This window comes from Oryx dammah, unplaced genomic scaffold (genome assembly GCF_014754425.2).
Source record: "Oryx dammah isolate SB20612 unplaced genomic scaffold, SCBI_Odam_1.1 HiC_scaffold_8, whole genome shotgun sequence".
NCBI classification, from domain to species: domain Eukaryota; kingdom Metazoa; phylum Chordata; class Mammalia; order Artiodactyla; family Bovidae; genus Oryx; species Oryx dammah.
The window spans coordinates 44,556,240-44,572,876 of NW_024070192.1; the positions used below are offsets into that span (position 1 = coordinate 44,556,240).

Sequence of the window (16,637 nt, forward strand, 5' to 3'; positions counted from 1 at the left end):
CTGCCTGAAGATCAACCACCATGAGGAACAACACAGTAGCTATCTGGACCGGGAAGTTCCTGTCCAATCAACTATGGAAACAAATGATCACTGATGTCCTTCATCCTGGCTGGCAACAGTACCTAAGACAAAAACGGGGTGGGGGGAACCAGACAAAATATCTAAGACTATTCTAGCTGTCATCTTCATATTTGGATTCAGAACCATTTTGGTGGTGGCAAAGCCAATAGCTTTGGTGTGATTTACGATTTCTTGGATAATGCAAAGAAAAATAAATCCAAACACAGACTTGTAGAATGTGGCCTGTATAAGAAAAAAAAAATTCAAGAAAACAGTGAAGGGAACACACGAGCAGAATGCACAAAGTCAGCAGGGCTGTAAAGGCCATCGTTGGTGCTGGCACAAAGGAGTGAAGACTCTGCAGTGATTTTATCTGTGGTGACTGCCCAGATTTTAAATGAGGATTAATAAACTATAAAAGCTTCAATACAAGAACTATCAAAGATCAAAGCATTGGCAGAGTTTTGTTAGAAAGAGAGACTGGTAAAAGAAAAATGAAAATAACAGGTATTGTTACTGATGGGCAGCTTATTAATAGGTAAATACTTGATGGCCATTTTAATCTTAATTTTTTATGCTAAATTCTAATTGTTCATAGGAAAACATGGGATGTGTTCTACAAGCAGTTGGAATTTAGGCTACAGCAAGGACAACATCAACTCGATGGACATGGGTTTGGGTGGACTCTGGGGAGTTGGTGATGGACAGGGAGGCCTGGCGCGCTGCGCTTCATGGGGTCGCAGAGTCAGACATGACTGAGCAACTGAACTGAAGGGCAATACAATAATAGCTTGGCTACAATGAAACATTTTCTAAAGATCCACAAGGCAGAGTCAGCCATACATGTGCCTTCTTTATTGAGATGCAAGATATAATCTTAAGTGTGTGGAAGTGTAAAACTGAAATAAAATAAACACTTTCTGGGACTTCCCTGGTGGTCCAGTGGCTAAGACTCTCTGCTCCTAACGCAGAGGGCCTGGGTTCAGTCCCTGGTCAGGGAGGTAGATCCTACATGCCGCATCTAAGATCCAGTGCCGCCAAATAAATATGTTTAAAAAACTAACATCTCCTGATTTAATTTCCAGCTTATAGGAAATACAGGGACTAGGAGAATAAGTTAAATGACCATGAGGAAACAATTAGACAAATCCAGACTAGACCAGTCCTGGATTCTTTAAAAACTCAACATCATACATACCAAGTGTTAGTGAGGATATGGAGAAACCAGGACTCTCATGCTGAAGACAATGCAAAATGGAGCAGCCGCTTTGGAAAACAGTTTGGTAGTTCCTTACAAAGTTAAATGCCATGAGGAGTACTTCCATTCATAGATAGCCACCCAAGAGAAATGAAAACACATGCCCACATAAAGTCTCGCATGTGAATGTATTTAGCAGCCAAATGTCCATCAGCTGGTGAATGGAGAAATAAAATATGGTACGTCCACTCAATGGAGTATTACTTAGCAATGAAAGCAGAGAACCAGCGATACTTGGAACATGGATGAACCTCTGAAACATTCTGCAAAATAAAGGAAGCCAGACACGAAAACAGTATCTAGTGTATGGTATGATTCCATGTACATGAAGGTTTTAGAAAAGTTGAAAGTATAGACACAGAAAGGTCAGTGATTGTCCAGGGCTGAAACTGAGAGTGGGGATTTACTACAAATGAGCGTGGGAGAACTTTCGCAAGTGATGGAAATGTTCCAAGACTGGAATTATGTGATCTTCAGGCAACTGCATACCTTTACTAAAAATAACCGAACCAGACCTTACAATGGGTGGATTTTGGGGTAAGTGCTCTAAATGTGTTAGTTCCAGGGCTGTCATAACAAAGTAGCAGAGCAGGTGGCTTAAGCAAGAGAAGCCTGTTGCCTCAGAGTTCTGGAGGCTAGAAGTCCAAGACCAAAGTGTGGGCAAGGCTAGCTCCTTCTGAGGCCTCTCCCCTTGCTTGCGGGCGTCTGTCTGCCCCCTATGTCCTTCTGTGCTCTTCCTCTCTATGTGTCTGTGTCCTAGTCTCTTCTTAAAAGGACACCAGGTCTTACCAGGTGGCACTAGTGGTAAAGAACCCGCCTGCTAATTCAGGAGATGCTGATTCCATCCCTGGGTTGGGAAGATCTCCTGGAGAAAGGAATGGCAACCCCATCCAGTATTCTTGCCTGGGAAATCCCACGGACAAGGGAGCCTGGTGGGCTACAGTCCACGGGGCTGCAGAGAGTCAGACACGACTGAGCGACACACACACACAGACAGACAGACAGACACCAGTCATAGTAGATCGGGGCCCACCTTACGGTCTCATTTTAACCTAATTACCTCTTTAAAGATTCTGTCTCCAAACACAGTCCTACGTTAAAGTACTGGAGGTTAGGACTTTAACAAATGAATTCTGAGGGAACACAACTGAGCTCATCATAGTAAATGATACCTTAATAATGCTGTTTTAAAAGTCAATTTCATGAAAAAAAAAAAAAGCGGGAGGTTGTGTCTAGAGGTACAGTTCTGGACTAAAAGATATGTAATGACCAGATCCATGAGGTACAGTTCTGGACTAAAAGATATGTAATGACCAGATCCAAAATATGAACCTAGATAGGATTTTTAAAAATAGGTATAAAAGACATTATTTGAACAACTGAGGAAATCTGAACGTGAGTTGACCAACACATAATAGATAATGATTATATATTATATTTGGTATTATAGAAATGTTCTTAATATTTTTAGATATGAAAGTGGCATTGTGGTTAAGAGAGAAGACATCCTATTCTTAGGAGAATGCACACAGGGGCATTTTAGCAGTGAAGTGTCACGAGAGAGAGAAAATAAGTATGACAAAAAAGAAATTAAACATTTAATGAATCTAGGTGGAGGGAATAAGGGTATTCCTTATAATATTCTTTTAATTTCCCTATACATTTGAAAAATTTTATAATAAGAAGTTGGAAGAATACAATTAGCAGTGAACTCGGAAGGGGTAGAAAGTTCTACAGGTAGAAAAGGCACCTGTATCCAAGATTTCCTTCATTCTTTTCCTTCCTGGCTAATTGACACAGAAAATATACTCTTCTAAAGCTCACATCCAGCTATAGCTTTTTATAAGTGAGAAATGATTAGTGTTTGTTTCTACTACATAAAATCTAGAATAAAACATAGCATAGATTTTAGAGTTTTAAAAATTTGACAGGGAGCTCAGTGGTAAAGAATCTGCCTGCAATTACAGGAGACCCAGGTTCAGTCTCTGGGTTGGGAAGATGCCCTGGAGGAGGGCATGGCAACTCACTCCAGTATTCTCGCCTGGAGAATCCCATGGACAGGGGACCCTGGCGGGCTACAGTCCACAGGGTCACAAAGAGCTGGACACGACTGAAGTGACTGAACATGCACGCATGCAGCGAAGAGGTCAGAGAGCAGAGATGGCCCAGAGGGCGAGGAATTGGCCTGCAAAGCAGGAGCCACAGGAGACGTGGGTTCAAACCCTGGGCCAGGAAGATTGCCTGGAGGAGCAAATGGCAACTTACTCTAGTGTTCTTGCCTGAGAAATTCCATGGACAGAGAAGCCTGGCAGGCTACAGTCCACGGGGTTGCAGAGAGTCAGACACGACTAGGCAACTAAGCACATTTAGAATAACAAATGACAAAAGCAAAGACTTTTTAAAATAGGAGCAGCAAACCGGTGGCCTGTGGGCTTACAAGATGTGTTCTATTTGGGTTACATGGCATTTAACAATCAGGAGATATTACCTGTAATATAGACTTCAACTTTTCCTGGGTGACTCCAAAGATTTGGCATATGGGTCTCTAGAGAGGTCACAACAGATTACAGTGGTAGCTGCTCCCTGACTGGTATGAACTTCATGCATTTCTAAACCTGACTCCTAAAGGAATTTTACTTTTTCACAGAGGAAATGGGTAAACAGCAAGCTGTCCATTCTGCTAGGATTTGCTTTCTCCTCAGCTCTCTTTTCCTTCATATGGATACAGCTAATGAGAATGTTGGGCTTCCCTGGTATCTCAGCGGTAAAGAATCTGCCTGCCAATGTAGGAGACGTGGGTTCGATCCCTGGGTTGGGAAGATCCCCTGGAATAGGAAATGGTAACCCACTCCAGTATTCTTGCCTGGGAAATCCCATGGACAGAGAAGCCTGCTGGGCCCCAGTCCATGGGGTCGTAAAAGAGTCAGACACGACTTACTGACTAAAAAACAACAATAATGACAATACTATATTGGGAGGAGGGTGAAATGGAAGTGGGAGATTTTGGAAATTTATTATAATTTTGCAGTTCATAAAACCTCTGCCCAACAGTAATTAAAACTGTCATTGGCACAAAGATAGACAGTAGACCAATAGAACGGAGTAGAGAAACTAGAAAGAGACATATGGCCACTCTGATTTATAACAAATGTAGTGCTGAAGAGCAAGTGGGGAAAGATGGTCTTTTCAATATGTGGTGTTGGGCCAATTGTTTATATGGGGAAAAAAAAAACCCTGAGCTGTTGCCTTGCACATACACAAAAGTCAATTCTAGGTGGACTGTAAGATGTCAATATGAAAGGTGCAGCGATAAAGCTTATAGAATATGATAGATGAGGATATTTTCACAACCTTGGGATAGGGAATGCTTTCTTAAGCAAAAATAAAAAAGCATCCACCTCAGAGGAAAAAAAAGGATAAACTGAAGTATATCAACATGAAAAATGTTGCTCACAGAAACACTAAAGGAATGAAAAGGCAAGTCACAGAGCTGGAGAAAGTATCTATAAGATCTATAACTGTCAATGGGCACAAACGCAGAATATAAAAAGAACTTCCAAAAATCAAATTTTAAAAGACAGAAACACAGCAAGAGACGCCAACAGGCAATTTACAAAAGAAGTCCAAATGACCCGTAAACACACAGAAAAGGGCTCAACCTTATTAGTAATAAGAGGAGTACAAAGAAAACCCACAATATGTATCTGTCAGTGGATCAATGGATAAAGATGAGGCATACATATGTGATGTAGCATAATTCAGCCATGAGAAACAAGGAAATCCCACCATTTGCAACAACGTGGCTGAACCCTGAGGGCATTATGACTGAAATAGGCTGGACAGAGAAAGACAAATAGTATATGACTGCCGTCACCAGTCTTTCTGGCACCAGGGATCGGTTTCGTGGAAGACAATTTTGCCATGGACTAGGGATGGGGCAGGGGCGGGGGATGGTTTCAGGATGATTCAAGTGCATTATGTTCATTGCGCACTTTATTTCTATTCCCTGGTAGCTCAGCCGGTAAAGAATCTGCCTGCAATGCAGGAGACCCCAGTTCAATTCCTGGGTCCGGAAGCTCTGCTGGAGAAGGGATAGGCCACCCACTCCAGTATTCCTGGGCCTCCCTGGTGGCTCAGCTGGTAAAGAATCCACCCGCAATGTGGGAGACCTGGGTTTGATCCCTGGGTTGGGAAGATCCCCTGGAGAAGGGAAAGGCTACCCACTTTAGTATTCTGGCCTGGAGAATTCCATGGACTGTACAGTCCACGGGGTCGTAAAGAGTTGGACTTGACTGAGTGCCTTTCACTTTATTTCTGTTATTACATCAACTCCATCTCAGATCATCAGGCATTAGATTAGAGGTTGGGGACCCCTGCTATTGATATCACTTATATGTAGAATCTAAAAATGATAAACTCAGAGAAACAGAGAGTAGAGTGGTGGTCCCTAGGGGCTCAGGAGGAGGTGGGGAAAACGAAATGCTGGTCAGAGGGCACAAACTTCCAGCTAGAAGATGAGTAAGTTCTTGGGGCCTATTATACAGCATAGTGATTACAGCTACTACGGTATTACATAACTTAAAGTTGCTAAGTGATCAGCTCTTCAGTGTTCTTACTATAAAAAAGAAGGGGCAATTACGGGGTGTGATGGAGGTGTCATCTAACGCTATGGCGGTACTCATACTGCAATAGATATATGTACCAAGTCAACACACTGCACACCTTAGACTCACACAATGTTATGTGTCTGTTATATTTCAATAAAGCTAGAACTGTCCCCCACATGTGTAACTACCACACACCTACCAGAATAGCTAAAATTCAAAAGACTTTCAGCTTTGCCAATAAGATCTATACCATCGTTCTAGATTCCACGTATATGCATTAATATATGATATTTGCTTTTCTCTTTCTGATTTCACTGTGTATGGCAGTTAAGGGAGAAAGGGTGGGGTGGGAAGAAGCAGGAGATTGGGACTGACATATATACACGACTGATACTGTGTATAAGAGAGACAACTAATGAGCGCCTACTGTGGAGCCCAGGGAACTCTTCTCAGTGCTCTGTGGTGACCTAAGTGTGAGGGAAATCCAGAAAAGAGGGGCTATGTGTACATGCACAGCTGATTCACTTTGCTGTATAGAAGAAACTAACACATTAAAAACCAACTATACATTGATTAAAAAAAAAAAAAGACTGTCAGGACCTAGTGTTGGAGAGAAAATGGAGCAACTGGAACTTTCACGTGTTGTTGGTTGTCAGGTGGGGTTGTAAACCAGTATGACCACTTTGGAAAACTGGAATTATCTACTGAACTGAATAGCGATTTCACTCCTGGGTATTTGTCCAATGAAGAAGTATGCATCATACTAATATCAAAACACATGCATAAGAATGATTTTAAAAATCTCAACTATCCATCAATATGTGAACGGATAAACAATTTGCGGTGTATTTTGACAAGGAAATACTACAAAGTGGTGAAAATGAGCAAACCAGAATTACAGGAAACCACATGGATGTTCCCATGAAGATAATGTGGAAAGAAACACAAAAAGGAGTACACAGTGTTTGATTTCACTTACATTAAGTTCAAAATGAGCAAAATTATGCCTCTGAAAAGGAAAGAAGAGAGAGTGACTGGGAGGGGGCATATGTTTTCTTTTTTGGGAGTCTTGTATCTTGATTTTGGGAATGGTTACACTGGTAAACTCACTTTGTGCTAATTACCAAGCTATAAAGCTATGGTTTTTCTAGTAGTCAGATACAGATGTGAGAGTTGTACCATAAAGAAGGCTGAGGGTTGAGGATTAATGGTTTCAAACGATGGAGCTTTTACAAGACTCTTGACAATCCCTTGGACAGCATGGAGATCAAACCATTTAATCCTAAAGGAAATCAACCCTGAATATTCACTGGAAGGACTGATGCTGAAGCTGAAGCTCCAATACTTTGGCCACCTGATGCAAAGAGCCAACTCACCGGAAAAGACCCTGTTGCTGGGAAAGATTGAGGGCAGGAGGAGAAGGCGGCAACAGAGGATGAGATGGTTGGTTATAGCCTATTTGAAGCACTGTTCTCCCACTGGCGCTTTCCCACCAGGAAAATCTAATGACCTACCTCAGTATTCAGCAGGTCCAAATGTGACTTGGGCCTTAAGGACAACAGTCAAAAATTGCAGAGAGAAGGAGATCATTTATACCCCCAAATGAATGAGTCATTACTCATGCTATGCTAGGAGAAGTCAGGGAAGACTACGTATAGATTTGCAAAAGCTTAACAAGGAGCTGAAGGACCAGTTTGGATCGTGCAGAACTGGTTGCCATGGTGAGACCTCATCAGAGACACCGTGTTCAGTATCACTGCGGGATGAAACTCTTAACGGTTTGTTTTGGCTGATTCACACCTTAGCCTAGCACTGGCCCAGGCTGTACGGTAAGAAAGGTAATTGTTAGATGGGAGACACACAAAGAGGGACTTTCCTGGTGATTCAGTGGCTAAGACGTCATGCTTTCAAAGCAGGGGAGCCCAGGTTCGATCCCTGGTCAGGGAACTAGATCTCTCATCGAAACTAAGAGTTCACAGGCTGCAGCTAAAAATCCCACATGCCACAACTAAAAGGTCCCATGTGCTGCAACTAAGACCTGGAGCAGCTAAATAAATAAACATTAAAAAAAAGACACACAAAGAGAAGTAGAGACAGAGAGTGGCAGAAACTGACACCATCTAAGCATCATTTTGCTGAGGGGGACACAGGATAACATGGTCTCTCAGAGCTGCCTTAAAACCTGAATAGGGCCCTGGGTTCCTAGGAGATTTCTTTTCCTTACTACTGTGTGTATCCTTTCTTTAAACACAAATCAAAATAGTACGGGGCCCAGGGCAGGCCCCCAAATATGTATCAATGGCATATTGACTATTTTGAATTAAAGTTACTTAAGAAGCAGCCAATGCAAAAAGGATACTTTGACCCTCCTCTCCGTTTCTTTGAAACCAGGAAATAAATCTCTCGTATGAAAGGTGCCCTCTTTGGATCCAGAGAAAGACATCAGTAGGACCAAAGACAGACAATTCAGGTCCGAGAAGCCTGTATAAATAAACCTTGCCCCTTCTTCACTAATTTACCTCCCAAGCTCACCCCTTGGCTTAAATTCCTTATAATTACGCCCAAACCTAGTTTCTTTGTCCTTCCAAATCCTCACAAATTTATTGTTTCTTTATACACAAAGATATTAAGTTACCCACTCTTAGACATTCTCTGAGCATCTTTTTACGATATCCCATTAAAAAGCAGAGACATTACTTTGCTGACAAAGGTCCATATAGCCAAAGCTATGCTTTTTCCAGTAGTCATGTATGGATGTGAGAGTTGGACCATAAAGAAAGCTGAGTGCTGAAGAATTGATGCTTTTGTACTGCTGTGTTGGAGAAAACTCCTGAAAGTCCCTTGGACTGCAAGGAGATCAAACCAGTCAATCCTAAAGGAAATCAACCCTGAATATTCATTGGAAGGACTGATGCTGAAGCTGAACCTCCAATACTTTGGCCACCTGATGTGAAGAACTGACTCATTAGAAAAGACCCTGATGCTGGGAAAGACTAAAGGCAGGAGAAGGGGACGACAGAGGATGAGATGGTTGGATGGCATCACCGACTCAATGGACATGAGTGTGAGCAAGCTCCAGGAGTTGGTGATGGACAGGGAGGCCTGGAGTGCTGCTTCCACGGGGTTGAAAAGAGTTGGAAATGACTGAGCGACTGAACTGCCTGATGCCCATAAAACTAAGTTGGGTTTCCTCCTGTTAATCTGTCTTGTGTCAACTTTATTATTAGTCCAGCCACAAACACTTAAGAGGAACAGAGGGAATCTCTCTCCTCCTCCCCACAATCACAATCTGTTCCCCGGAGCCAGAAAAGTCTCACTGACACAGGACAGGCAGCTGGGCAGAAGCAGGAATGAAGGGCAGAAGCAGGAATGAAGAGCAGAGAAGGAGAGGAGCAAAGGGTGGGATCAGTAGTTATGTTTTTATTGATTACCCTTATTTCTGAAAACTTTCCAACTTGATTCTGAAACACAGTGTTTCCAGAGTTCTTTTCCTTCCTGGAATAATTCATAACCTTATGGAACTGGAGAGAAATTAGAACTCATTTGGCACATTAGAAGAGAAAGGAGAAAGCGGAGGCCCAGAAAGAATGGAGATTTCGTTTTCATTCCATTTCCTTCAGTCAGTCTCTTTTCCCCACCAGTTAAGCATGATGTTCTTGAATCATCTGCCCCTTCTCCCTCTACAATGATAATTTCAGCCTCAAATTATAATGTGTCTGCTCCTAAATTTTTATCCTAAGTGCTGAATGCTACACTCTTTTATACAATGTTAGACTCCAGTGATTGATGGGATGTTTACTTACAAGTGTCATCAGTGTCTGAAATTCAGCTTGGTTAAGACTGAAATCTTTCTCCATCTCCTCTCAGCTTCTTCATCCCTGCCATGAGCATTATCATTTTTAGAGCTTCCTTGTTGTAAACTTTTTTTTTTTTTTAAGATTTTTTGATGTGGACTATTTTTTAAGGCATTATTGAAATTGTTTCAATATTGCTTCTGTTTTGTGGGTCTTTTTTTTTTGGCCCCAAGGCATGTGGGATTTTTAGCTCCCCAATCAGGGATCAAACCTGCACCCCTTGCACTGGAAGCTGAAGTTTTAACCACTGGACTACCAGGGAAGTCTCCTTAAACTTTTTAAATTTCAAAATATTTCATACGAAAAGGATAAAGAATAAAATAATGTTCACATTCCTATTATTCAGACTTAATATTTGGCTGTATTTGCTTCAGATTGAAGGACATCTTTATAGACGCGGCTGGAAGTCCCCAGCCCCATTCAATCTGCTCCCCACTGAGAGGTTCGATCCTTGGGTTGGGCTGATCCCCTGGAGGAGGGCATGGCAACCCACTCCGGTGTTCTTGCCTGGAGAATCCCATGGACAGAGGAGCCTGGTGGGCTACAGGCCATGGGGTCACAGAGAGTTGGATGACTGAAGCGAGTCAGTATAGCACAAAGCACATCCTGAGACAAAGGCTGATGAGCCTCAGGACTGATCCAGGAGGTGCAGGGAGCTGGGCAAGGGAGTGGGGAGGTGGCTCAGGGTGGGAGGGCGGCCAGTAGGGCCCATTATTAAGCAGCTACTACGGTGAGCAGCGCAGCTTATTCCTATAGAAAAGCTCCTGCAAATGATGTAAAACACACCAGAATTACCACGGCCAATGAATGATGGGGTTTGGAGAATTTATATGCCCACACCCACTGGTCAAGTAGGTGGGTAGGGGTGGGGATTATTTCCAGTCAAGGGTTCCAGCAGTCTGGGGGGGAGCCTTTTAACAAAGATGCTGGCTATTGGAAGGTAGGCTGGAATGTACAGAAGTGGAAAGGAAATCAAAGGGATGTGGGCAACAGCATCGCTGACAGTGTGTGTCCTGCCTGTTGACCTCAGTTTACCTTTATGTTTACCTAAACACTGTTACTTAAAAAAAATATGATATTATTGATAACACTGATGATGATAATGATGGTGAAGAGGAACAGTGACTATAACTACACACCAGTCAACATGAAAACCGTAGAAAATAACGTTGGTTCAAAGACCTGTTTAACTACTTACTGGATTTTTATCATGCGCCTGATTGCTCTCCCTTTAATAGAAAGTAAGAAGAAGAAATACACATTTTACTAGACTTTGACAAAATGTGACCTTCTCCCTCATCTTCCTTCATCTTCTTCAAGACTATGGGGTTAATAGGCTTAAATGGTGATGAATATGAGATTATAGGTCTTTGCTAAGAAGACTACCTATGATCAAGAATGTCTTAAAACATCATTTCCTTCTAAGCTGAAGTCCATTAGCCTTTCTACTGAAAGAAAGCTGAGCACCGAAGAACTGATGCTTTTGAACTGCGGTGTTGGAGAAGACTCTTGAGAGTCCCTTGGACTGCAAGGAGACCCAACCAGTCCATTCTAAAGGAGATCAGCCCTGGGATTTCTTTGGAAGGAATGATGCTAAAGCTGAAACTCCACCTCATGCGAAGAGTTGACTCATTGGAAAAGACCCTGATGCTGGGAAAGATTGAAGGCGGGAGGAGAAGAGGGCGACAGAGGATGAGATGGTTGGATGGCATCACCAACTCGATGGACATGAGTTTCAGCAAGCTCTGGGAGTTGGTGATGGACTGGGAAGCCTGGCGTGCTGCAGTCCATGGGGTCGCAAAGAGTTCGACATGACTGAGTGACTGAACTGAACTGAAAGGGAGAAAAGTGTGTATGTATGCGTGTGCAGTGGGGGGACCAGGAGATAGAGTCAAACTTCAACTCCATCGGCAGGCGATAAGCCTGCAGCAACGTTCCAAGTTATTTAGCAAAGCCAGGAACAGCTTGCCTTCCTTGAACTTCACAACCAACAGGACTCCTGATTTAACACAATAAAACATTGTAAAACAATGTTTCCTATTTCCTTTTGCAGAGGCCAAAAGGATTTAAAACAATCTTTAAATAACACTCCTCATAGATCTCATGATTGGACAAACACAGACTTCTCTAAGAACTAACAGATAGAAAAATCACCTGAGACATGGAAAGATCCTGCAGTCCAGGGGGATCTTTTTCAAGAATCAGAACGGTTACTTGTTAAGCAGATCCCATAAAGCAGAATAAAAAATTTTTTAAAGTTTCATATTGAGATTCAGGGGCTTCCCAGGTAGTGCAAGTGGTAAAGAATCTGTCTGCCAATGCAAGAGATGCAAGAGATGTGGGTTCCAGCCCTGGTGGGAAGATCCCCTGGAGAAGGAAATGGCCACTCACTCCAGTATTCTTGCCAGGAAAATCCCAGGGACAGAGGAGTCTCATGGGCTACAGTCCATGGGGTCGTAAAGAGTCAGACACAACTGCAAGTGTAAAAGAGAGGTAATGTTTTCATAAAGTTATTCTCGACTATTTCTTTACCTGATTCCACTTCCACATAAAAACAAGCCTTATGATAATCAATAAGGAAATACATTTTGTGTCACCAGAGTTAAGCTCTGAGTAGGATAAAGAAAGGTCACATAGAATGCAGAGTCCTACACTTTCAAACAAAATGTGCCTTTGTTATTCTATTTGAAGCTTTGGATACTCCATACAGAAAATTGTAGTTCTGTATAAAATATGAGACGGGCTGAACATTTCAGGAATTCATGGGCTCTCTAAAGCCCCAAAGGCTCTTGGGATCTGTTGACCCCCTAGTGGTCCATGAGAACCAGGTTAAGAATCCTTTGTTTAGAGTGAAGCAGAGAACACTTACGTTGTATAAAGGGATGGTCTTCATCACCTTGTACTGCTTAGTGGGGTCCATTTTATACAGGTGACGGTCAGTGACAAAAATTGCTCGATCTTCCACCTTACTAAATCGATTCACCTGTAAGGAAAAAAAAGTAAACTATAATATCTCACCAAGAATGAAATCAAACGATCTTCCAGGAAGACATCTAGGAGCTGGTACAAGACCTTCTAGAACTAACATCCGAAAAAGATGTCCTTTTCATTATAGGGGACTAGAATGCAAAAGTAGGAAGTCAAGAGACACCTGGAATAACAGGCAAATTTGGCCTTGGAGTACAAAACGAAGCAGGGCAAAGGCTAACAGAGTTTTGCCAAGGGAATGCACTGGTCATAGCAAACACCCTCTTCCAACAACACAAGAGAAGACTCTACACATGGACATCACCAGCTGGTCAATACTGAAATCAGATTGATTATATTCTTTGCAGCCAAAGATGGAGAAGCTCTACACAGTTAGCAAAAACAAGACCGGGAGCTGACTGTGGCTCAGATCATGAACTCCTTATTGTCAAATTCAGACTTAAATTGAAGAAAGTAGGGAAAACCACCAGACCATTCAGGTATGACCTAAATCAAATCTCTTACAATTATACAGTGGAAGTGACAAATAGATTAAAGGGATTAGATCTGATAGACAGAGTGCCTGATGAACTATGGATGGAGATTCGTGACATTGTATGAGGCAGTGATCAAGACCATCCCCAATAAAAAGAAATGCAAAAAGGCAGAATGGTTGTCTGAGGAGACCTTACAATTAGCTGAGAAAAGAAAAGAAGCTAAAGGCAAAGGAGAAAAGGAAAGGTATACCCATTGGAATGCAGAGTTCCAAAGAATAGCAAGGAGAGATAAGAAAGCCTTCCTCAGTGATCAATGCAAAGAAATAGAGGAAAACAAAAGAATGGGGAAGACTAGACATCTCTTCAAGAAAATTAGAGATACCAAGGGAACATTTCATGCAAAGACAGGCACAATAAAGGGCAGAAATGGTATGGACCTAACAGAAACAGAAGATATTAAGAAGAGATGGCAAGAATACACAGGAGAACTGTACGAAAAAGAGCTTCACGACCCAGATAATCACAATGGTGTGATCATTCACCTAGAGCCAGACATCTTGGAATGTGAAGTCATGTGGGCCTTAGGAAGCATCACTATGAACAAAGCTAGTGGAGGTGATGGAATTCCAGTCGAGCTATTTCAAATCCTAAAAGATGATGCTATGAAAGTGCTGCACTCAATATGACAGCAAATTTGGAAAACTCAACAGTGGCCACAGGACTAGAAAAGGTCAGTTTTCATTTCAATCCCAAAGAAAGGCAATGCCAAAGAATGCTCAAACTACCACACAATTGCATTCATCTCACACGCTAGCAAAGTAATGCTCAAAATTTGCCAAGTCAGGCTTCAATAGTACATGAACCGTGAACTGCCAGATGTTCAAACTGGATTTAGAAAAGGCAGAAGAACCAGAGATCAAATTTCCAACATCTGTTGGATCATCAAAAAAGCAAAAGAGTTGCAGAAAACCATCTACTTCTGCTTTATTGACTGCCAAAACCTTTGACTGTGGGGATCACAATAAACTGGAAAATTCTTCAACAGATGGGAATATCAGACCACCTTACCTGCCTCCTGAAAAATTTGTGTGCAGGTCAACAAGCAACAGTTAGAACTGGACATGGAACAGCAGACTGGTTCCAAATCAGGAAAGGAGTATGTCAAGGCTGCATATTGTCACCCTGCTTATTTAACATATATGCAGAGTACATCATGTGAAATGCCAGGCTGGATGAAGCACCAGCTGGAATCAAGATTGCTGAGAGAAATACCAATAACCTCAGATATGCAGATGACACCACCCTTACGGCAGAAAGCAAAGAAGAACTAAAGAGCCTCTTGATGAAAGTGAAAGAGGAAAGTGAAAAAGTTGGCTTAAAGCTCAACATTCAGAAAACTAAGATGTTGGCATCTGGTCCCATCACAGTGGTCCCATCACTTCCATGGCGTCTCATGGAAACAATGGAAACAGTGGCAGACTTTATTTTTTGGGGCTCCAAAATCACAGCAGATGGTGACTGCAGCCATGAAATTAAAAGACGCTTGCTCCTTGGAAGGAAAGTGATGATCAACCTAGACAGCATATTAAAAAGCAGAGACATTACTTTGCCAACAAAGGTCCGTCTAGTCAAAGCTATGGATCTTCCAGTAGTCATGTATGGATGTGAGAGTTGGACTATAAAGAAAGCTGAGTGCCAAAGAATTGATGCTTTTGAACTGTGGTGTTGAGGAAGACTCTTGAGAGTTGCTTGGACTGTAAGGAGATCCAACCAGTCCATCCTAAAGGAAATCAGTCCTAAATATTCATTGAAAGGACTGATGCTGAAGCTGAACCTCCAACACTTTGGCCACCCGATGTGAAGAACTGACTCATTAGAAAAGACCCTGATGCGGGGAAGGATTGAAGGCGGGAGGAGAAGGAGATGATGAGATGGTTGGATGGCATCACTGACTCAATGGACATGAGTTTGAGCAAGCTCCGGGAGTTGGCAATGGACAGGGAAGCCTGGCGTGCTGCAGTCCATGGGGTGGCAAAGAGTTGGACACAACTGAGCAACTGAACTTATTCTGGTGGTGGAGCCAAATTCTATAATAGACATTATCCAGCTATGACCACTCCACTGGATGCAAAAGAGATGGAAAAGGAGTAGGTGCTTCCAGATTTGTGGACTTTTACAATGTAAAGGTCACAGTTTTACAATTTATCAGGGAAAACAAGAAAAATGCTTAAGAATTAAAGAACAAAAACCATATAAACCAGACAGTACAACAAAAGTGAAAAGGCAACCCACAGGAGAAAATTTTTGCAAATCATATGTCTGAAAAAAACTCTTATTTAGAATACATAAAGAATATATGTTGTATCTAGAGTACCTAATAATGAAAAGACCAAACATTTTTTTTTTAATGGGTAAAGACTTTGAAGAGACATTTCTCCGGAGAAGATATACATGTGGCTGTAGAAAAACATGAAAAGGTGCTTGAGATCACTGGCCATCAGAAAAACACACATCAGAACCACAGTGAGATATACCACCTCACGCCCACTAGGATGACAATAATATAAGACAGACAGTAACAAATGCTGGCCAAGGTGTGGAGAAAGTGGAACCCTCATTACGACTAGTGGGATCTAAGATGATACAGTCCTTTTGGAAAACAGTCTGGCAGCTCCTGAAACAGTTAAACATAGAATTACCACATGGCTCAGAAATTCCCCTTTTAACTATATACCCAAGGGAGCTGAAAACACATCCACGGAAAAACTTGTGCCTGAATGTTAACAGCTGCCTTAATCATAATGGCTGCAAAGGAGAAACAACGCAATGTCCATTAATGAGGAATGAATAAATAAAATGGGATATAGCCATACAATGGAATATAATTTGCACTAAAAAGGATGACGTATTGATACCTGCTATACCATGAAAGAACCCCGAGAGCGTGCCAAGTAAAAGACACCAGTCACAAAGGACCGTGTGTTATACAGTTCCATTCATATGAAATGTCCAGAGTAAGCAAATCTATACAAACAGAGCATAGATCAGCGGCTTCACTGGGCTGGGGCAAAGGGGAGGTTTCCGCGTGGGGGGACAGCTGAGGGGTGTGGGGTTTCTTTACGGGTTAATGAAAAGGTCGACAACTGGTTTTAGTGATGGGTATTCAACCCTATTCTAAAATCATGTACTTTAACATGGTGAAAGATATCTCAATGAAAAGTGAAAGTGTTAGTCACTCAGTCATATCTGTAATTAAGATGAAAACAGACTCTATGTGGTAAAATAATAACTACTCTTGGTAGTAATGATTTTACTTCACGTAGCAACATTTTTTTTTGCCATAAAAGAAAACTAGCACTTGTCAGCCAACTTGAAACAAGGTGCTTGCAGAGTT

At 42.0% G+C, this 16,637-nt stretch overlaps 1 protein-coding gene across 1 annotated transcript in view; it reads right to left on the minus strand.

Annotated features, from left to right (window-relative positions):
* MYO1D (myosin ID) overlaps positions 1-16,637 on the minus strand; it is a 361,445-nt gene that overhangs the window by 134,758 nt on the left and 210,050 nt on the right. The window contains exon 20 of the mRNA XM_040244025.1: positions 12,649-12,762. Coding sequence (XP_040099959.1) covers positions 12,649-12,762 — 114 coding nt within the window. The remainder of the gene's footprint in view (positions 1-12,648; positions 12,763-16,637) is intronic.